The 23,898-nt window shown below is 33.3% G+C and overlaps 1 protein-coding gene across 2 annotated transcripts; it reads left to right on the plus strand.

Annotated features, from left to right (window-relative positions):
- The first annotated feature begins 642 nt into the window (after positions 1 to 642).
- Positions 643 to 20,855, plus strand: spo11 (SPO11 initiator of meiotic double stranded breaks). 2 transcript variants are annotated; one of them, XM_059333912.1, is made up of 13 exons: positions 643 to 824; positions 2,851 to 2,964; positions 4,794 to 4,882; positions 7,587 to 7,653; positions 7,777 to 7,885; positions 8,225 to 8,311; positions 10,616 to 10,652; positions 11,737 to 11,846; positions 12,393 to 12,492; positions 12,874 to 12,911; positions 15,425 to 15,501; positions 15,897 to 16,008; positions 20,564 to 20,855. In XM_059333912.1, the coding sequence occupies exons 1-13, from the start codon at positions 712 to 714 to the stop codon at positions 20,681 to 20,683; spliced, it is 1,173 nt and encodes a 390-aa protein (XP_059189895.1). In that variant the 5' UTR covers positions 643 to 711; the 3' UTR covers positions 20,684 to 20,855. The 2 variants fall into 2 exon arrangements, with proteins under 2 accessions (XP_059189895.1, XP_059189896.1); XM_059333913.1 differs by having other exon boundaries at positions 2,854 to 2,964.
- The last annotated feature ends 3,043 nt before the right edge of the window (positions 20,856 to 23,898 follow it).

The following is a 23,898-nucleotide window of genomic DNA, read 5'->3' on the forward strand; positions in this document are numbered from 1 at the left end:
TGAGACTTTGGGAATATATTCTGTAAATTCATTTATTTTATTTATTGACTTTTCGTTTTTGTATCAGTGAAAGAGCTCTTATGTATTGTGTTATGTGTTAATGTTTGACATAATTTGTAAATTGAATACTTAAATAAAGTTTAAAAAAAAAAAAAAAAAAAAGAACAAAATAATATAGCAAGGTTTTTTTTCTTTTTCTTTTTTTTTAAATTAACTTTATTAAGGCAGTTGGGTGTAATACAAAAAAATACATCAGAACGTCGCCAGGGGGTTTCAATAAATCATAAAGAGGTTGTCATACAAAAAAATTATAAAAATTACAAATATTCAGAGTTTTAGCAGCTTTCAAATTAGTAGAGTCTTTAATAGAATTAATATACTGCTTGGTTTCACTTATAAATATAGAAAAGAGGGGATTTTTTTTTTTGTGTATCGAGATTTATGTATGTGATATTTTGCCAATAGTATAATTAGATTTATAATGTAATATTGATTTTTTTTTTGTGTATGGGAAGTCAGTGAAACCAAACAGTATATTTTCAAAACAAAGGGACAGAACAAAATAATATAGCAAGGTGAATTCTTCCGGGTTCGAAATTCAACCAATCAGTGTAGCTGCGCAAAAAACGCGAGATTTAAAAAAACACGCGGGAACTTCGAGTATCTCATTTATTTACGTGCTGTCGTTTCGTATTTTGCTACTAATGAACGATGGGATCCCGTCTAGCAGAACAATTTTCACAAATTGATAAGCTCCGTTTTGAACTTCTGCATAATGCAGAAATCATGACAGATTCCCGGCGTGATGAAGAGGAAACCAGCCAGTGAGTTCCGGTGTTACGGATTAAGTCGTGACCAAATTATCTGGTGATTATTTTAGACGAATGCGACTTTAGGCAGCAGTTAAAAAAGTCCCTCTTTGTTTAGTTTTACGTTAAAAAAATAAATAAAAACTCATTTTTGGGGATTCTGGTGATTGAATATGTGTCACGCAGATAAGCTATTTAAACTTTAGTTAAACAGACTTAGAGCGTTTCGTGGCTAATGCCAGTTTGATTTGTCACAGCAGGGAAAGCATAGGTGTAAATCATGGGTCTCAAACTCGTGGCCCGCGGGCCAATTGCGGCCCTCGTGACGATATTTTGTGGCCCCCACCTTGATATGAAAGTTTAATGTGAGTTTTATATGAATGGGACTTTACCGTTTTGTGTGTAGAAGGTCCCTCTAATTATTATTTTTTTCTGGTAATTTTGTTTTTATTTTTTTATTTTGTGTCTTTTTTTAAATGATTTTGTGTCTTTTTTAATAATTTCGTGTCTTTTTTAAATAATTTTGTGTCTTTTTTAGTAATGTGTCCTTTTTGGTAATTTTGTGTCTGTTTTAGTAATGTTGTGTCCTTTTTGGTAATTTTGTGTCTTTTTTAATAATTTTGTGTCTTTTTTGGTAATTATGTGTCTTTTTGGTCATTTTGTGTCTTTTAAATTTTGTGTCTTTTTTTATAATTGTGTGTCTTTTTTTGGTCACTTTGATACTGCCTCCCAGGTAATTTGAGTTTGAGACCCCTGGTGTAAATAATGAAATTAATGATGGTTGATTTGTAGGATCTTTGTACTGTGATTATGTTGCAACAGCTGAATGAGTAAGGAAATGTAGCTAAAAATCAGCTAAGGTAAAATATAAATTAAAGTCTGTGTCTAACAAACCTGTGTAGAGTTGGTTGATTTGAAACCCTTGAGACAGGATATAATCTTTATTGACAACTTACAGGTTTACAGCAAGTAGTGGTGGAACGCAACTTAGTACATTTACTCAAGTTACCACCCAACTATTGAGTAACTTTATTTGAGTATTCCCATTTTCTGATACTACTCCTCACTCCTCTATAATTCAGGGACAAATATTGTTATTTTTACCCTATAGATTACTTATATAATAAATTACTTGTGTTAAAAAAATCAAATAAATAATTCAAAATATAATCAAAACATACATTATGACATAAAGGTTAAGATGAGCTAAGACTTTTCAAGACTATTCACAAGCTACCCAGAAGTATATGAATTGATTTAAAAAAATGTAATATGTTTAGTCTTTAAAGATATGTCTGAGACAGCTAGATATGCACCTCAACAAAGTTTGACTTGTAAATGTTTTTATTTATTAGCAAAAATGATAATTAGAAAAATCAGGAAAAACAGCACGAACCCCTTTTTATATTCAGTAAATCCAAACTATATATTAAGGAACTATATTATAAAGGTAGATATGATCAACAGTACATTTTGATGCTTTTCTCTGCAGTTGTTTTTTTAATAGTCATGACCAAAAACAGATTTATTATTGTTGAGTCAATATAAATGTGTCAACCATCAAAGATTTTCCAAACAGTACTTTTGCTCTCTATTTCTAGTATTAGACTGTGGAAATATTGTGAACTAATGAACAAAATTGAATTCCCTTTATTCGTGAGGTATTTGTTAAATGGCTTAAAACCAATCAGCCCTGTTTGATTGTTTCATCCATAAAGTTTTTCTCATATTTTAACATTATAACAATATAGCTGCATATTGCTGAAGCAGAAAAAAAAATCTGAACGGCAGTCCCATGTATTTTTATTTGTTCAGGCTTTTGATTAATTGTTTCGGGACTGCTATGGTTGTTTAAATTGCTGTTGTTTTGGTCTTTTAAAACTTGTATGTACATTTTTATGTTATGTGTATGATTTCTATGTGAAGCACTTTGTGGCTTCTGTCTGTGAAAGGTGCTACATAAATAAAGTTTACTTACTTACTTACTTACTTACTATGTTTCTGCTAGCCCATATTTAAAGCACTGCATCTTTTATTCCAGCAGGGAAATTTTGAACCGCATAGAAAACGTGATCCTGGGAATAACGACAAGTCTTTCCAAAGATGAGGCTCCTGTCCTGGCACTGCCCAACAGGTCCAGCTGGGCCAATGTCAGGTAACTTTATTTAAACATGATGAAGCATGAAAAGGTTTTTTTTCTACCTGTCCTGACAAACAATACTGTTCCATACACCAGTAATTGCAAGTGAAAACAACATACTACAGAACAGATACCAACCCCCTCCCATAGGCACCTATAGCCCCAAGAAATTGGCAAATATAGTTGAAAAGTAAAGATAAACAAACAAAGGAAAAACAAAAAAAGATGGGTTGTGATAAAAGAATAGATAAAATGATAAAATAAATAACAATAATAAAAATAAAAATAAGTAAATTAATAAACAAATTAAAAAAATAGATAAATAAAATCAATAAGAAATAACAAATACCTAACTTACTATATATAAATATTTAATTTTAAAAAATTGTAGTAAAAAAACAGATAACAAAAAATAAGTAAATACAATTAACCCATTGAGGCCTGAAAAACCGCTGGGCGATTTTAAAATAAGCCTCTAATTTTCTGGAAATTCTGGAAAAAAAAGTGTCAACTCTTCTACTAAATAATAGATTTTTCAGCCTCTGTAGCAGATAGAAATGAAATTCAAAAAGTATTTGAGAGCTTATACAAATACTACAAAACGACGTAAATGCTTTCCAGGCTTCAATGGGTTAAAGGGAAAACAAACAAACAAACAAAGGCTCAGCTCATTCATCAGACATCTTGTGCTATTGAGACGGGACCTTTTTAAAAGATAAACACAAGCAGTAATGTTGTGTAAAGAAATAAATAAACATTTACCTCCATTAGGTTTTTTGTGGGAGGTCAGGCCACACAAGATGATCAGATTGCTGTTTAATACACACTTCATCTCCGTCTGAATGTGTATAAGGGGTGTTGTAAGCAGACTGCACAGGCAACCAGGTGTTTGGGGAAAAAAAAATGTAACTTCCAACTTTGGTTCAGAGAGATTGAAGTTGAAATAACTTCCTGTTGCTTAGAAGATGACAGAGCGATAAGGAATTGAAAGGCACTGGCCTACACACAAAAACACAAATTTACAAAAGGCTTTAATGAAACGAGGCTGCAGAGACCTCATGCTCACAACAAAGCAGTTGGCAAATAACTAAGTACATTTATTCAAGTACTGCACTAAGTAAAGTTTTGAACCATTACTTTATATTATTTATATTATTACTTTATAAATATTTTCCATTTATGCTACTTTATACTTCTACTCAACTACATTTCAGATGGAAATAGTGTAGTTTTTATTACTTCAATACATTTATCAGACAGCTATTACATTAAAAAACACATGATTAGCATACTAAACCCAATGCTTGTGACAACAAAACAGTGTCTCCTTTGTCATGTTTCAGATGTCTGAGTTGTTTGCATTTAATGTCTGAATGGTGTTGTTGTCTTAGGCCCAAAGAGATCAACTAAACTGCAGCTATTTATCAAAAAGCACCAGAAAAGTAAAAAAAACATGCATATAAATTAGTGCAGCAGCTTTGTTGTTTTTTTCCTTGTAACCCTCATAATAAATTACCTCATGACACCTCAGATCTATCTTGAGGCCCTTTGAATGGGCCTTATTGCTCGTTTGACACGACTGTCTGGTCTTGTTTGGATCAAACTTAATGCACGTTCTGGCTCGGCCCTTTTTAAATGTGAGAATCCAACAGATTGAGCGCCAAAAGTTCCACAGAGGAACCAGGAGGTGAGGTACTGGAAACCCTCAGGGTGTGGGGAATTTTAGATGGTTTACAGGTGGGGGAGCTGATTTTCAAAGCTTAATGTTCTTTGATGGCTTCTGTTCTTCCCTTCTTTTCCACTTAAATTTGCATATGTTTTTCTTTCATTACTTCCCACTTGAGTTTTGACAGCGCCGTCGGCCTTCAGATGAGTTCAGGGAGTTCTGTCACCAGCGTTCGGAGCGACTGCCCGTCCTCTGCTACTAAATTTGGTGAGAAGATACCCACATAACACTTTCTATGAAGACTACATCTATAGTGCATTATGTGCGCACTCAACAAAGTTTCACTTGTACTTTTTTTTTATTTATTAGCAAAAATGATAATTAGAATAATCAGGAAAAACAGCATGAACCCCTTTTTATATTCAGTAAATCCAAACTATATATTAAGGAACTATATTATAAAGGTAGATATGATCAACAGTAAATTTTGATGCTTTTCTCTGCAGTTGTTTTTTTAACCCATAAGAACCCACGGTGACACCCATGTAACAAACACTTTAAATATTCTAGAGCAGGGGTCTCAAACTCAAATTACCTGGGGGCCACTGGAGGCAGTATCAAAATGACCAAAAAATCTAAATTACTTAAAAAAGACACAAAAAACACAGACAAAATGACTTAAAAAGACACAAAATTACCAAAAAAGACACAAAATTACCAAAAAAAGGACACAAAATGACAGAAAAAAACTAAATTACTTAAAAAAGACACAAAAAAGACACAAAATTACTAAAAAAGAGACACAAAATGACCAAAAAAGACACAAAATGACTGAAAAAACACTAAATTACTTAAAAAAGACACAAAATGACCAAAAAAAGACACAAAATGATTCATGATTCATGATTCAATGATTAAAAATCATTCATAGTGAATTATAATGCTTCATCATCATAATGCATTATGACTGCACTCATAAACACATATAAAGCTTCATGATGCACTATACAACAGTTATAAATATAGCTTATAATGACTTATAAATCCAAGTGTCTTATGAGTGCTCTTGACTGGTTATAAACTACAGGCTGACTGATGAGGCTTATAATACATTACAACTACTCATAGCCCTCTATACACACACCTCAACAATCAATTGTTATAAGGACTCATAGGATGCCATAAGTAAGAGCACTCATAAGACACTTGGATTTATAAGTCATTATAAGATATATTTATAACTGTCGATATAGTGCATCATGAAGCTTTAGATGTGTTTATGAGTGCAGTCATAATGCATTATGATTGATTATAATGAGCATTATAATTCACTATGAATGCGCTCATAATGCACTATAGATGTAGTCTTCATAGAAAGCGTTACCCACTTTTGTTGTTAATGTTTTCTCTTCTTGACAACCGACATTCCTTTTAGTCAAAAACATTTATAGTATTGCAGTACTTCATGTGGCTTTCATTTATATTCATTGTGAACACATGCATAAACTGCACAAACGGCAGTAAAAGTCAGACTTAGTATTAGGTGACAAATTGGCAGGGGCAGTATTTGTTGAAAGAGGCTTTCAGGCATCATTTTACCACATGGATATCTTTATTAATAGAATGTGTTTCTTCCAGTTCTTTTAACATGCATGTTTTCCCCGACCCCCGCTCAACCAAAAAAATAAACAGAATTACCAAAAAAGACACAAAATGATAGAAGAAAACTAAAATACTTAAAAAAGAAACAAAATGACCAAAAAAGACACAGAATTACCAAAAAAATGACACTAAATTACTAAAAAAGACACAAAATTATTTAAAAAAGACACAAAATTACCAAAAAAAGACACAGAATTACCAAAAAAGACACAAAAAGGCCCAAAAAAGGAAACAAAATGTAAAAAAAAAGACACAAATTGACCACAAAATTATCAAAAAAGACACAAAATGATAGAAGAAAACTAAAATACTTAAAAAAGAAACTAAATGACCAAAAAAAAGACACAGAATTACCAAAAAATTACACTAAATTACTAAAAAAGACACAAAATTATTTAAAAAAGACACAAAATTACCAAAAAAAGACACAAAATTACCAAAAAAAGACACAGAATTACCAAAAAAGACACAAAAAGGCCCAAAAAAGGAAACAAAATGTCAAAAAAAAGACACAAATTGACCACAAAATTATCAAAAAAGACACAAAATGATAGAAGAAAACTAAAATACTTAAAAAAGAAACAAAATGACCAAAAAAAGACACAGAATTACCAAAAAAATGACACTAAATTACTAAAAAAGACACAAAATTATTTAAAAAAGACACAAAATTACCAAAAAAAGACACAGAATTACCAAAAAAGACACAAAAAGGCCCAAAAAAGGAAACAAAATGTCAAAAAAAAGACACAAATTGACCACAAAATTATCAAAAAAGACACAAAATGATAGAAGAAAACTAAAATACTTAAAAAAGAAACAAAATGACCAAAAAAAAGACAGAATTACCAAAAAATGACACTAAATTACTAAAAAAGACACAAAATTATTTAAAAAAGACACAAAATTACCAAAAAAAGACACAGAATTACCAAAAAAGACACAAAAAGGCCCAAAAAAGGAAACAAAATGTCCAAAAAAAAGACACAAATTGACCACAAAATTATCAAAAAAGACACAAAATGATAGAAGAAAACTAAAATACTTAAAAAAGAAACAAAATGACCAAAAAAAGGACACAGAATTACCAAAAAATGACACTAAATTACTAAAAAAGACACAAAATTATTTAAAAAAGACACAAAATTACCAAAAAAAGACACAGAATTACCAAAAAAGACACAAAAAGGCCCAAAAAGGAAACAAAATGTCCAAAAAAAGACACAAATTGAGTTCTTTATAAAGATGTGATAAGGGAACAAAGTGTTTATAATGACTGATTTTGTTTTGCTTCTTTCTCCATTTTAAGCACAAATTCTCAAGATTCTCTCCGTCATCTACAGACTTGTGCAGAGCGACTCGTATGCAACAAAAAGGTTATTTGTCATTATCACTAAAAATAGATAAAATTCCAAATATATCTTCTGTACATGCACTTTTTTTTATGGAGCTGTGCTTTGCTGGGTTACACCTCAATTTAAAGATTTCTTTTTTCACAGAGACATCTATTACAACAACACACAGCTGTTTGGTTCACAAAAAACTGTTGATAGCATAGTGGATGATATTTCCTGCATGCTAAAGATTCCCCGCAGATCACTACATGTGGTAAGTGTGTGTGTTTTTGTCCGCGTTAACGTGAGAGACGGTGTGTTGTGTGATTGCGAGGTGAAAACACACACCTCAGTTATTAAAACCGTGTTGCAAAATTCCTTAGGATATGCTTTATTATTTTTTCCACACGTGAAATCTGTTAGTTTTGTGCAGTATTTTAAGAATTTAGCCCTGTTTTATATCTTGGGAAGCACCTGTGGAAAAAAGCTTCTTCTGATCAAACAGAAATGTAATTGAAGTTGAATTCAAAGAGGCAGTGTGAGAAGAATGTGTGCATATGTGGCGTTAATATGAGCATGCTTTAACTTGTGTGTGCAACTTTTATGTGGCCAGTTGGCCACGTCCAAGGGATTAATCTCAGGTGATCTGTGTTATTTGGAGGAGGACGGCACAAGGATCGACTGCCGCTCCTGCTCTGCCGTAAGTTTCATCAACAAACTAAACAGTCTTCATGTTACTATACTGAGAAACATTAAAGGGACAGATTACCTCAAAAGCAAAAGTATATTTTTGCTGTTTTGTAATCTATATAAGCAAATAGTACCTACATGAAACTGCTCACAATAAAGTCTGTGGATTATCTAGAGCAGCTGTTCTCAACCTTTTTGAGTCGCGACCCCAAATTTAACATGCATGTTGTCCGGGACCCCCACTCACTGAACAGAATCTCACACGCACAGTTCAGATCACCCAAAAAAAGACAAAAAATGACCAAAAAAGACACAAATTGACCACCAAATGACCAGAAAAAGACACAAAATGACCAAAAAAGACACAAAATGACCAGAAAAAGACACAAAATGACCCAAAAAAGAACGATATTACCAAAAATACACAAAATGACTAAAAAAAGACACAAAATTACCAAAAAAGGAAACAAAATGACCAAAAAAGACACAAATTGACCACAACATGATCAAAAAAAGACACAAAATGACCAAAAAAGACACAAATTGACCACAAAATGATAAAAAAAGACACGAAATGACCAAAAAAGACACAAAATGACCAGAAAAACACACAAAATGACCCAAAAAAGAAACAATATTACCAAAAATACACAAAATGACTAAAAAAAGACACAAAATGACCAAAAAAGGAAACAAAATGACCAAAAAAGACACAAATTGACCACAAAATGATCAAAAAAAGACACAAAATGACCAAAAAAGACACAAATTGACCACAAATTGATAAAAAAAAGACACAAAATGATCAAAAAAAGACACAAAATGACCAAAAAAGACACAAATTGACCACAACATGATCAAAAAAAGACACAAAATGACCAAAAAAGACACAAATTGACCACAAAATGATTAAAAAAAAGACACGAAATGACCAAAAAAGACACAAAATGACCAGAAAAAGACACAAAATGACCCAAAAAAGAAACAATATTACCAAAAATACACAAAATGACTAAAAAAAGACACAAAATTACCAAAAAAGGAAACAAAATGACCGAAAAAGACACAAATTGACCACAAAATGATCCAAAAAAGACACAATGACCAAAAAAGACACAAATTGACCACAAATTGATCAAAAAAAGACACAAAATGACCAAAAAAGACACAAATTGACCACAAAATGATCAAAAAAGACACAAAATGACCAAAAAAGACACAAATTGACCAAAAAAAAGACATTATGTGACCAAAAAGACTAAAACACATTAACACATGAACACTTTAACACAGTGGAGACAGAGCTGACTTCCAAAATGATTTGGCGACCCCCAGAAATCATCTCGCGACCCCAAGGTTGAGAATAGCTGATCTAGAGTAACCAGGTCATGATTCCTGGAAAAAGACCTTGCTGTTGAGATTTCAAATGTGTTTTTTGGCACATTGAGCACCACAGGCAAAGTTCCATCTAGTTCGATTATATTTGAGAGGAGGCAGACAACTCTCTGGCCAATTACTCCAACACTCTGCAACTCACAACTAAACAATCTAGATGGATAAATAGTACTAGATTTGGGGGTGATTTGCCTCTTTAAAGGTACCCTGAGGAGTTTTCATAAATTGTTTTTAACCCATAAGAACCCAGACCCAAATATCCTTAAAGGAACATTATGGGGGATATACCACAGACCAAGTGGACCACATAGAACACATTTATGATGTTTTATAAAAAATACTACCTCAAAATGTCAAAGATCTGTGATGTGACATAAACGTTACATTTATGATATTCGTGTTCGTAATATTTCTTATTTTAAAATAAATAAACTAGACACATTTTCTGCTTGCAGAAACACAAATTTGCCTTTTTCTTTGCATCTCCACAACATATATAAAAATTGTGACGTTAATAGTGCTGTTTTAACAACAAATTATTTTTCAGATTTGTTTTTAAGTAACACATTAATAATAAATCAAAACAAATAACCATTTGCCTTTTTGTTATATATCAAAATTGTGACAGGAAATATGGTCAGAACAAGTTAAATGCAATACAGGACACCCTATTAATGGGTTAGAATTGTTAAATGGGTTTAATCTGAGATTCTAGAAGATTTAAAGTGTTTTTTACAAGGGTGTCACCATGGGTTCTTATGGGTTAAAGAAGTTTTTATTAATATTTGTTAATAACCAAAAACATTCACCAGCTCCACAGAGTGTCTTGTGTTTCCTACCAAAACAATGATAAGATTCCTGCTTGTGGCAGAAAGGGATAAATTCAGACATCTAATCTTTATGGTCGATTCTGTTTCAGGCTGTTGCAGTGTCATCAAACATTGGTGGGATTCGAAGTATCCTTTGAGATTTGTTTGGGAGTTTCACTGTGTATATTAATGTATTCTGAGGGTGTCCTATTGTCTAGTTTACAGGTGCATCTCAATAAATTAGAATATCATAGAAAAGTTTATTTATGTGAGTAAATCAATTCAAAAAGTGGAAATAACACATTATATAGATCCATTACACACAGAATGAAACATGTCATGTCTTCATTTATTTATTTTTTTCTAATTATATTGATTATGGCTTACATTTAATGAAGACCTAAAATTCAGTGTCTCAAAAATGTTTTGAATATTACAAATGACCAATTTTAAAAGTATGTATAACCTCCTGAGACCCAAACTTTTGTTTGGTATGTATTGTTAGTTTCTCCTAGATATTTGATATGTTGGATTTGTAGGACATGATAAGTACAAAAACTAAGCAATGTCTTTGAATAGGAAGTAGTTTTTGAAAAAGAAAAAAAATCGGTTTATTTTACTGTATAACACAATTAATTCACCAGTGTATACAACTTTTATTTCCTTACATTTACTCCCTCTCTTTGGAAGAATGATAGTAAAAGTCTATTCGTTTTCAAATGAGTACTTCCTGATTAGCAGTGTCGTAGCTTGTTGCTATTGCTAAAAATAGTCAAACTTGCACAGAATATCAAGCTACATACATTATTAAGCACAAATGAACAAGTTTTAACCATAAAATCTGATCAGATTATGTACCTGGTCCACTTTTGTCTGGGGATAAGCTGTTGATTGGCTTTAGCAAGGTGCTGCCATCTGGTTTTAGTGTGTGTACTACTGAGGACAACATGTTATTGTTAAGCAGAATTAAGTATAAGGTCCTTAAAACCTAAAATGAAATGTCCACATATGAGGACGCAGGGTCACAGGAGGTTAATATGGAAATGTTGCCCTTTGAAACGTATGTCCATCTATATGCACTCAATACTTGGTTGGGGCTATTTGACTTGAACTACTGGAAATTTACTGTTCCGTTATATTCTAATGTATTGAGATGCACCTGTATATTTCTCTCTGTGTGGAAAGGAGACTACATGGTTGCAGGGTCTGTGTTTTCCTTTATCACGCACAGATATCGTATCATCTGCAAAATTTGTCATGATAGTGGAGAAGGATGCAACGTTTCAGAGACTACTGGATGACGACTTCTGCACAAAGCTGTCTCCTTGCATCATAATCACAGTTTGTTTCCCTCTTCATAAAAAGCATTTTTGCCAGAAGGGCAGTATTGGTGTTCTGTATGCATAACATAGATAGATGGATGGATGGACGGATGGATGGACGGACGGACGGATAGTTGGATGGATGGATGGATAGATGGATAGATGGATGGATGGATGGATGGATGGATAGATGGATAGATAGATAGATAGATGTACTTTATTTATCCCAAGCTGGGAAATTACAGTGTAGCAGCAGCATTACATACAGAGACAATAACAACACAATTAAATAATTAAATTAAAAGAACAACCTAGGCATACTTCAAGCAATAAAATATAAAAATACAATAAAATGTAATGTAAAAATACAAATAAAGTGTCTAAAGAAGGAGTATGTATTAAGGAGTAGAATTCCAGTGCAGAATAAATATGAATATACAGTATAAAAATGTTGGTGCTATGAAACAAATAAGGTGCAATGAACAGTGTGCATAAAGAACACATAAAGTGCATAACGACGGTATGTAATGAACCAGGCTATTAACCGGTGTGTTTGTGTTGCCAGGGTAAAGGAGTGCCAGATGTGAACAGCAGGTTGATGGTGAGAAAGCTCTGGGACACGCTGCACATTCCCATCTTCGCCCTGGTGGACGCTGACCCTCATGGTACTCATCATCAGTCTGAGTGCAAACCAGTTTCACACATACTTCAAATATTTCCACACGTTTTACAACATCTTTTCATCTCGGCACACACACACACACACACAGTCGGGTTGCATGTCCCGCTAAGCCAGCAGATGTTAGCACCTGTCCGCTACGTCATGGTGCCGGGTCTGACTGTTATTTCCGTTGGCGTGATCTCGTCCTGGCGGGATGGCTCAGTTTCCATCCGTCTCCATACCTCTAACCCTTTTCCCATTGCATGGCGAGACACATATGTAATGCCTTACTTTGTTCTAAGCTCCGTTACACATCTCAGAGGATAATTGCTCTGGTATGTCAGTGATTGCAGCGTGTCTGTGTCTCTCCTTCTAACTTTCCCAGGGATCGAGATCATGTGTATCTACAAGTACGGATCAGTGGTGAGTCCTGCCATGCCACTTATTCCTGTACTGTATATTATCCAATGTGGCCTGTTCAGTGTCTCCCTGTTAGCGATATGTAATTATGCCCCTCTTGAAGTAAAAAAAAAAACCCAATTATCCATCTCATAATATTTAAACTGACATTGCATGGAGTGAAAATGTTGAGTGATGTGTTGTGTTTCTTCCAGTTCTTTATAAAGATGTGATAAGTGAACAAAGTGTTTATAATGACTGATTTTGTTTTGCTTGTTTCTCCATTTGAAGCACAAATTCTCAACTAGATAGATAGATAGACTTTATTTATCCCAAGCTGGGAAATTACAGTGTAGCAGCAGCATTACACACAGAGACAATAACAACACAATTAAATAATTAAATAAAAAGAACAACCTAGGCATACTTCAAGCAATAAAATATAAAAATACAATAAAATGTAATGTAAAAATACAAATAAAGTGTCGAAAGAAGGAGTATGTATTAAGGGAGTAGAATTCCAGTGCAGAATAAATATGAATATGCAGTAGGGGTGTGCCATATCGTATCGTTCACGATAATATCGGTATATTTTTTTTATGGTTAAAAAAAATGCACTTCAGTGGTGAGTCCTGCCATGCCACTTATTCCTGTACTGTATATTATCCAATGTGGCCTGTTCAGTGTCTCCCTGTTAGCGATATGTAATTATGCCCCTCTTGAAGTAAAAAAAAAAAAGCCAATTATCCATCTCATAATATTTAAACTGACATTGCATGGAGTGAAAATGTTGAGTGATTGTGTGGCAACGTCTTTGTTGATCCCTCTGATGTTTGTGTAATCATCCTTGTGTTGATTGAGTTCATTGTGAACATGTGTTGGGCATAACCGCATTATGAAGCTACAGTGCTGATTAGTGTGTTTATTTGAGATATGTTATGTGCATAAGCTTTTGGTTTCTGTGTGTGTGTGTGTGTGTGTGTGTGTGTGTGTGACTGGGCTTGTGTGCACTGTAAAAAAAAAAGCTGTTGTTTTTACAGTAAAAAAACGGCAGCTGTGGTTGCCAGAATTTTACCGTAATAAATACGGTGCAACTTTTTAAAATATTACGGTAAAAAGACATTGGCACTGTTGATGTCACGTTTAAGATTGCCATTTTATTCCATTTTTTTACTGTATAAATAAAAAGTTTTTCCATCAAAAGAAACGCTGTTCTGCCATATAATTGACAAGAAAATACTGTATAAATAAAAACGCATAAATTAACGATTTTACCATCAAATATTACAGTATATTTTGTTAAAAATATGGTGTTTGGTACATTTAACAGTGAGAAAAAGTATTTTTACAAAAAATAAATGCAAAAATGACAGTGATGCTTGTATATATATTACATTAAATACATATTACAGTGTATTTTACAGTAGAGTAATGTATTTTTCAAAAACAAAACTGTAAAAAATACTGTTGTGGCTGATATATACACTGTAAAAAAAAAGCTGTTGTTTTTACAGTAAAAAACCGGCAGCTGTGGTTGCCAGAATTTTACCGTAATAAATATGGTGCAACTTTTCTTAAATATTACGGTAAAAAGACAAGAAGACAAGAAAATACTGTATAAATGAAAACGCATAAATTAACGATTTTACCATCAAATATTACAGTATATTTTGTTAAAAATATGGTGTTTATTTAGTACATTTAACAGTGAGAAAAAGTATTTTTACAAAAAATAAATGCAAAAATGACAGTGATGCTTGTATATATATTACATTAACCCTATAAAGCCAAGTGTATCATATTTGATACACACGTTTTTGAGACCTAAACATCATCAGTGTGATATTTTTTTCCTGAAAAACCTGATGTATATGTGTTGATGAAAAAAAAACTGAGCACCAAATTGCACAAAAATACAAGATATAGCAAAAATGATATGCAGATTCCACTGGTGGATCAGTCATTGCTGCGTGAAAACTTCATATCAACAGATGTATGATGTTGTGTTATATGGAAAAAAATATTTTGCATGTTTGAGGAAAATGTTAAAAGAAAGTAAAGTCTTAAAAGGTTAAAAATGTTGGGTTTGATATGTTTTTGTTATTTCAAGAAAAACAAACTGTGAGCAACAAATTGCACAAAAAGAACTGATGTATCAAATATGATACAAATTAAAATCATATATGCCTATTGTTTTTAGATTTTTTTTAAATGATCTGTCAGCAGGTTCAATAAACACTCCAGTTTAAAAAAAAAAGACTTTTCTGGCAATTATTTAATGGTTCAGGCTTTATAGGGTTGAATACATATTACAGTGTATTTTACAGTAGAGTAATGTATTTTTCAAAAACAAAACTGTAAAAAATACTGTTGTGGCTGATATATACATTTACAGTGTTTCTTTGTTACTGAAACTGAATTAACTTATCATTTTACGGTCTTTTACTGTCATGGTTTAGCAGTTTTTCACCGTAAAATCTACAGACATTTTTTACAGTGTGTGTTTTGTGTGTGCGTGTTTTTTTTTTTTTCCACAGGCCATGTCGTTTGAGGCCCGCAGTCTGACCGTCCCCAGCGTTATGTGGCTAGGCCTCCTCCCCTCTGACCTCCAGAGGTTTGGACTCTACATTCGCTACTTCCTACTTCCTCCTCCTGCCTCTAATTGGGATTATATTCTGGGGACATTTAGAGTGTTTGTTTTGGTTTCTGTTGCTGTCGCCCTCACTTTTTTTTCCTTTAAGGAACTGCATCTGAGAGTATATTGAGTTTTAAGTATATGTCCCCTTGAACAAATTTAGGCCAAAAGGACTTTTTGACATACATTTAATTGTAGTCTGCACAGTTTTCCCTCCTATGTTGCCCACTAAACATACACATAATAACTCCTCAATGTGAGTCTGTTGAGAATGGGAGGAAATGTACTGTAGGGACGACATCCATCAACATAACTGCCTGCTGGCAGGAAATCTGTTAGGTTATGTGTAGTAAAATCAACATTTCATTCTTCAGGTTGCGGGTTCCCGATGATGCCCTGATCCCCCTGAACAAAACGGATGAAAGCAAACTCAGCAGCCTTCTCAAAAGGCCGTACTTAACCAGCCAACCAGACTGGCAGAAAGAGGTGAGACGAGAAGAGGCCTCGGTGCAGCCTTTGGCTGAGCAACATGGTCTCACAGGAATCCGTGGAATAGCCACGGATTTCACTCAAATTTCCGTGAAACTGACACGGATTTGGCTACAATGCAAGTTAATGCCAGTCATATCCCGTGGCTACTCCAACATACAAAGTGATTATGTACATTCACTGAGTGAATATTTAGAAAATAAAACATATATTTCTCGCTAGAAATGTGATCAAAATCCATTTTTATGCAGAAACTAAGTCAAAATATTGATTTTTTTTTTCACTAAAAATGGACACAAACCAATAGGAAGTTCCAAAAAAGTGCTGGATCCTTCATTCTCATAATTCAACGTGCAGCATATTTCCTTAAGTTTCCCCCCAAAAAAGATACAAAATGACCAAAAAAAGACACCAAATGACTAAAAAAAGACACAAAATGACCAAAAAAGACACAGAATGACCAGAAAAGACACAAAAATACAAAAAAAAGACACAAAATTACCAAAAAAGACAAAAAATGACAAAAAAAATCCCCAAAAATGATCAAAAAAGACACAGAATGACCAGAAGACACAAAATTGACACGGACACAGATTTTGCTACAATGCAAGTTAATGACAGTCATATCCCGTGGCTATTCCAACATAAAAAGTGATTATGTACATTCACTGAGTGAATATTTAGAAAATAAAACATATATTTCTCGCTAGAAATGTGATCAAAATCCATTTTTATGCAAAAACGAAGTCAAAATATTGATTTTTCACTAAAAATGAGAGAACTGTCCGCCATGTTTTTTGTTCTGACCGCTGGGAACAAACCAATAGGAACAAATATCCACGGGATATGACTGTCATTAACTTACATTGTAGCGAAATCTGTGTCAGTTTCACGGAAATTTGAGCGATTCCGTGGCTATTCCACGGATTTTGAGTTAAGCGAAATCCGTGGCTATTTCACGGATTCCTGTGAGACCAGGTTGGGCTGAGCTACCTGAATGAACTCTACTCTGTACATCTTTTGCAGAAAAACAATTCCTCTTATTGGCTTTTTGCTCACAAGGCGGGTCGGCCCGCTGTCTGTCTCTCCTCCAAGCAGGTTTTGGGCCTCGCCCAGAATGAAACACCTCCACCAAACATCAGTGATTCCCAACCTTTTTCTTGAGGGACCCACAATTTAACATTTTAAACTTTGGCGACCCCCCCCCCCCCCCTTTTGCTGAGTTTTTGCTGCACAGTGATGTGACACATATCTTTGTAATCCCCGTAGTTTCTGCTTTCACAGGACACCATGTTTGTGTGGACTTTCGGTTTTAAGAGGTTAAATTTACTTACTTTTGAAAAACTCAGATATTCAAACCTGCATGAGGCCTTGCCATGTGTTGCGAGTTTGTAGATCTGCTTTTTTTTCTTCAAATTTATAGGTATAGATAGATGTATACATTTAACCCATTAGATTTATTACACCCCTTAAAATCAACCCCCCGGTTGGGAATCACTGCCATAGATGACAGTAAAACAGATTGAGATTAAATGAATGCCCATACATTTGGTTAAAATAGATAAATAAATAGTCTCATAGTGCGTTTTGCTGTTGTTTATAGATTGTGGGGTTTTGTGCGGAGAGTTGACAAGAGTTGAATTCTTTGCATTGTTGTGCATGAAAGTTTCTTGAGTAGAAACACCAAAACAAAGGATCAGATCAGGCTCAATAGCCAATACGATCAGTTAAAGCATGCCTTGATCAGCCCAGATGCAAAGTATTTATTATTATTAATAATAATAATAATAATAATCATAATAATACATTTTATTTGTAAAGCACTTTTCATACAGAAATCTCAAAGTGCTACAGAAACCAGAAACAAGAAAGAGAAAACTCATTAAAATCAGCAGTAGATAAAAAATACAAAATAAAAGACACGGGTAATAAAGTACATTATGCAAAAACAAAATAAAAACATGTAGGGACAGCCTAAAACTGCCTCCCTGAACAGAAAAGTTTTAAGCTCAGATCTGGACATTCCTCTGTAGCATTGTTTCTCTCTCAGCAGAATTTTGTCAGACTGTTATCCTATTTAGATATAAATTTGGTGGTAAATTAATAAATTAAATTCCACCAAATTCTTTAACCCATAAGAACCCATGGTGACACCTGTGTAACAAACATTTTAAATCTTCTAGACTTCAATCTTCTTAAACTTCAAAAAGCTTATTGTTTGTTACAAGACTAAGTTTAAACCCATTTAACAATTCTACTCCGTTAATAGGGAACTGAACAAATTAAAGTCACAATTTTGATATATGTTATGGAGATGCAAACAAAAAGGCAAATAGTTATTTGTTTTTATTAATGATTTATTCTTATTTTGTTACTTAAAAATAAATCAGAAAAATAATTTATTGTTAAACAGCATTATTAATGTCACAATTTTGATATATGTTGTGGAGATGCAAAGAAAAAGGCAAATTTGTGTTTCTGTTAGCAGAAAATGTCTAGTTTTTTTTATTTTAAAATAAGAAATATCATAACCATAAATAGCATAAACACCTAATGTATCATATATGTCACATCACAGATCTTTGACATTTAGAGGTAGTATTTTTTTTTTTTAAATATGTCCCCCATAAGTTTCCTTTAAGGATAAATAGGTCTGGGTTCTTATGGGTTAACAGCATGAGATCAAATACTTCTTTTAATTTCATGTGACTTTGTTCTATTAACACAAAACATATATGACTCATTTGGATGAATGTGAGCTTTAACCTTTAACGTATGATTCATTGAAAGGAAAATTGCTGTGATAGATAATTTTCCATATCACACACCCCTGACCTACCGCACGCACTTACGAGCCTATTTTGGAAAATGCTGGTCTGAAACACACTGTTCCGTTTTCAAACGGAAAAAGTATTTTTCCTCAGAGACTCACACAGTTTTAACATCTTCACTCGTGTGACACACAGCATAGGAATGTGTCTCAGCTCGCTGGTACTGAGGATACAGAAGAGCCTCTCTGGTGGATAAACACCTGATGATCTGTGCTTGTTTTGCTTCCTCTTGTATTCTACTTTAACCCTTTGATGCACATCATGGGTCTAAAGCAGGGGTCTCAAACTCAAATTACCTGGGGGCCGCTGGGGGCAGTATCAAAATGACCAAGAAAAAGACACAAAATGACAGGAAAAAAATGTAATTACTTAAAAAAAGACACAAAATGACCAAAAAAAAGACTTATTTTTTAAAATGACCAAAAAAGACACTGACTGAAATGACTGAAAAAACAATAAAATACTTTAAAAAAGACAGAAAATGACCAAAAAATACACAGAATTACCAAAAAAGACACAAAATTATTTTAAAAAGACACAAAATGACCAAAAAATACACAGAATTACCAAAAAAAGACACAAAAGTATTTAAAAAAGACACATTATTTTATTAAAAGTATGAAAGGAAAAATGGATTTAATGATCTGTTGTAATAAAAAAAGATAAAAAACACACACACAAAAAGATCTTCAAACACACAGCCAGCATGAAATAACCAACATGATCTCACTGGAATCCGTGAAATAGCCACGGATTTCGCTTAACTCAAAATCCATGAAATAGCCACGGAATCACTCAAATTTCCGTGAAACTGACACAGATTTCGCTACAATGCAAGTTAATGACAGTCATATCCCGTGGCTATTCCAAAATACAAAGTGATTATGTACATTCACTGAGTGAAGATTTAGAAAATAAAACATATATTTCTCGCTAGACATGTGATCAAAATCCATTTTTATGCAGAAACTCAGTCAAAATATTGATTTTTTTTTCACTAAAAATGGACACAAACCAATAGGAAGTTCCAAAAAAGTGCTGGATCCTTCATTCTCATAATTCAACGTGCGGCATATTTCCTTAAGTTTCCCCCCAAAAAAGACACCAAATGACTAAAAAAAGACACAAAATTACCAAAAAAGACACAAAATTACTAAACAATCCCAAAAAATGATCAAAAAAGACACAAAATGACTAAACAATCCCAAAAAATTATCAAAAAAGACACAGAATGACCAGAAGACACAAAATTGACACGGACACAGATTTCGCTACAATGCAAGTTAATGACAGTCATATCCCGTGGCTATTCCAACATACAAAGTGATTATGTACATTCACTGAGTGAAGATTTAGAAAATAAAACATATATTTCTCGCTAGAAATGTGATCAAATTCCATTTTTATGCAGAAACTAAGTCAAAATATTGATTTTTTTTTCACTAAAAATGAGAGAACTGTCCGCCATGTTTTTTGTTCTGACCGCCGGGACCTTGAAAGTCACGTGACTTGGAACAAACCAATAGGAACAAATATCCATGGAATAGCCACGGGATATGTCATTAACTTGCATTGTAGCCAAATCCGTGTCAGTTTCACGGAAATTTGAGTGATTCCGTGGCTATTCCACGGATTTCTGTGAGATCATGTTCGAAATAACATATGTTGTTATGATATGTTGTGCATCAAAGGGTTAAATGACATGTTTGCTGTTGTTGCAGATGGAACTGATGCAGCAGAGTAAAGTCAAGGCTGAAATCCAGTCTCTAGCGGCCATAGCTCCTGATTTCCTCACCAACATCTACCTGCCCAACAAGCTGCGCTACGGGGGCTGGGTGTGAGCACAATGCTGCCACCTAGTGGACAAACAAAGGAACTGCTAAAGCTGGTTGCAAAACTAAAGAAATAGCTTTCATATAACTGTCCTGCCTGCCCTTGTCACACATAGAAATATTGTTTTAACCCTATAAAGCCTGAACCATTAAATAATTGCCAGAAATTTTTTTTTTTTTTTTTAAACTGGAGTGTTTATTGAACCTGCTGACAGATCATTTAAAAAAAATCTAAAAATAATAGGCATATATGATTTTAATTTGTATCATATTTGATACATCAGTTCTTTTTGTGCAATTTGTTGCTCAGAGTTTGTTTTTCTTGAACTAACAAAAACATATAAAACCCAACATTTTTAACCTTTTAAGACTTTACTTTCTTTTAACATTTTCCTCAAACATGCAAAATATTTTTTTCCATATAACACAACATCATACATCTGCTGATATGAAGTTTTCACGCAGCAATGACTGATCCACCAGTGGAATCTGCATATCATTTTTGCTATATCTTGTATTTTTGTGCAATTTGGTGCTCAGTTTTTTTTTTCTTCAACACATGTATACGTCAGGTTTTTCAGGAAAAAAATATCACACTGATGATGTTTAGGTCTCAAAAACTTGTGTATCAAATATGATACACTTGGCTTTATAGGGTTAAATTGGTTTGTTATGTTGTCATAGTTATTAGTGACTGTGTGCGTGTTTTCTATCTGTGTGTCAGAAATGTTTCATCCTATCATTAAACCCTGCAATGCTACAGACAAGTCAGAGCATGTTTTTAATCGTTTATCATCTTGTTAGCCTTGTTTATATCCACAAGATGTTTAAACCTGCTTTCTCAAAGTCACCAAACACGCTTTGTCGGTCAGTTTCATTCATGGAGTTAATTATTCTACAATTGTTTCAGCATTGTCTTGCATGTTTTACAAGCACTTTGCATGCTGGAGCAAAGACTGCGAGTAAGCACATGATGATGGTGATTTAGTGGTTTGGAACTGGAGTAAAGTGAAGCTGCTCATTCATTAATGCATAACATGTACAGTGAAGGCTCATATTGATGTTTTCAAGATATCTGTTCTCCAGCAGGTGGAGACAGGGTTCAATATATATCGGAGATTGGGAAATTATTATGAGCTTTATCAGGGAAGGAAGAGGTAAAGACCCCAGAATATCATTACATGGGTAGATTGTTGTCAGACACATTTAGAGGGAAAAAACATTGCATACTTTAAATCAGGGGTCTCAAACTCAAATTACCTGGGAGGTAGTATCAAAATGACCCTTAAACTACTACTTCAAAAAGACACAAAATGTCCAAAAAAGATCCAAAATTACAAAAAAGACACAAAATGACTGAAAAAACACTAAATTACTTAAAAATACACAAAATGACAAAAATACACAAAATGACCAAAAAATACACATAATTACCAAACAAGACACAAAATGCCCTCAAAAACCAAATCAAAAGGACAAAAAAGACACAAACTTACTAAAAAAAGACAACATTATTTTAAAAAGACACAAAATTATTAAAAGGCACAAAATCATTTTAAAAAAGACACAAAATGACCAAAAAAGATACAAAATTACTAAAAAAAGACACAAAATGACCAAAAAAAGACACAAAATTACAAAAAAGGCACAAAATATTTAAAAAAAGACACAAGATTGTTAAAAAAGACACACAATTATTAAAAAAAGACAAAATTATTTAAAAAAAAAGAAAATTACGAAAAAAAGTAATTAAAGGGACCTTCCACACACAACACGGTAAAGTGCCATTCATATAAAACTCACATTAAACTTTCATATCAAGGTGGGGGCCACAAAATATCGTCACGAGGGCCACAATTGGCCCGCGGGCCACGAGTTTGAGACCCCTGCTTTAAATGTTTGGTGAATGTAGAGATGGTCTTGATAAGTTTAGCATCTTACAACCGTTCAGGTGACACAAGCATCTGTTAGACTAGATAATCAGTCAAGGATTATCTTTGGCCATTTTATATGATTTATGTTTGCTTCCTCATTATTTATTAATTTACTTATTTAAACCATTACTCTGTAAAGTGCTAATAGGGTAGGTCAGAAAAGAGCTGATGCTGAATTTATTTATTTTTAAGTTTTAAATAATTAGTTGTGTTGCGTAAATAACAAGAAAAAGAAGTGGGTTGTTAACTTCAAAAAAATATTTATGGCTTTTTTTTAAAATCCCACTTCTAGTGGTTGAAGAAGTAGTCCTATTACTTAAGTAAAGGTAGAAATGTAGAAACGTAGTAAAAAAAAAATACAGTTTTAACATACTCTTTTCTTTACTTGAGTATTTCAGTTTTATGCCACTTTATACTTCAACTCCACAACAACTTACAAGGGAATTATTGTACTTTTTACTCCACTACAATTATTTGATGTTTATAGATGTTATAGAACAAAATAATATAATATTCTACATCATGATATGCCCAATCTATACTTAAAATACACTGACACATCCCATAATGCCAATCATCAGAATCAGAAAGAGTTTTATTACCAAGTAGGTTTTTATGTACAAGGAATATGCTGTTGTATATTAAAAAGGATTGTAAATTAACTAAAAAACGGCAGCATAAATAGAAAATATGAAGGATAAAAAAGTCATCATATAAACATATGAAATATATAAAAAATATAAACATTTGAAACAATATGTACAAATATATAATGTTATTTTAATGAGCAAACAGAAATGTGCAAATTCACAAAATTAATATTTCCAATGTGCAAAATAATATTAGATTCGTAATGCATATGTTTGCATTCATACTTTTACGTAAATTTGAATGCATCTGTACTTTCACTTGGTATCATTTTGTATTTTTGTCATCTGAAAACAACTCTGGCAACAAGTTTAATCTGTCCAAAATAGACTTAGTAGAGTGCTTCCTTTTTTAGTATAGACGATCTTTGGCCGTGTTTACGCAACAGCTGGTGGGCGTGGCTTCGTGCTTGTGCAACATCCTTCTGCTACGTCATCGCTGTGACAGAAGTGTTGTAATTTCTCCAGCTGAGAGTTTCCATAACGTGGATTTATTCATCTCTGGAGAACTCCCGAGGAACACGTGCCTGAGCAGCATTTAAAGCATTTTATAAGGAAACACCAGGTAGGTTAATATAAGAACTGTATGAAGGGTTATAGCAAGGTTAGTTATGCCATGTGCTCCTGTCTTATGTCCACTGGA

The sequence above is a fragment of the Centropristis striata genome, chromosome 5, assembly GCF_030273125.1.
Source record: "Centropristis striata isolate RG_2023a ecotype Rhode Island chromosome 5, C.striata_1.0, whole genome shotgun sequence".
NCBI classification, from domain to species: Eukaryota; Metazoa; Chordata; class Actinopteri; order Perciformes; family Serranidae; genus Centropristis; species Centropristis striata.

Excerpts from the sequence above, each read along its gene's own strand:
- spo11 (XM_059333912.1), top strand. The coding sequence starts at position 712 with ATGGGATCCCGTCTAGCAGAACAATTTTCACAAATTGATAAGCTCCGT. Across the intron at positions 7,886-8,224 it reads CCCGCAGATCACTACATGTG|TTGGCCACGTCCAAGGGATT; the intron begins GTAAGTGTGTGT and ends TTATGTGGCCAG. Across the intron at positions 12,493-12,873 it reads GGTGGACGCTGACCCTCATG|GGATCGAGATCATGTGTATC; the intron begins GTACTCATCATC and ends TAACTTTCCCAG.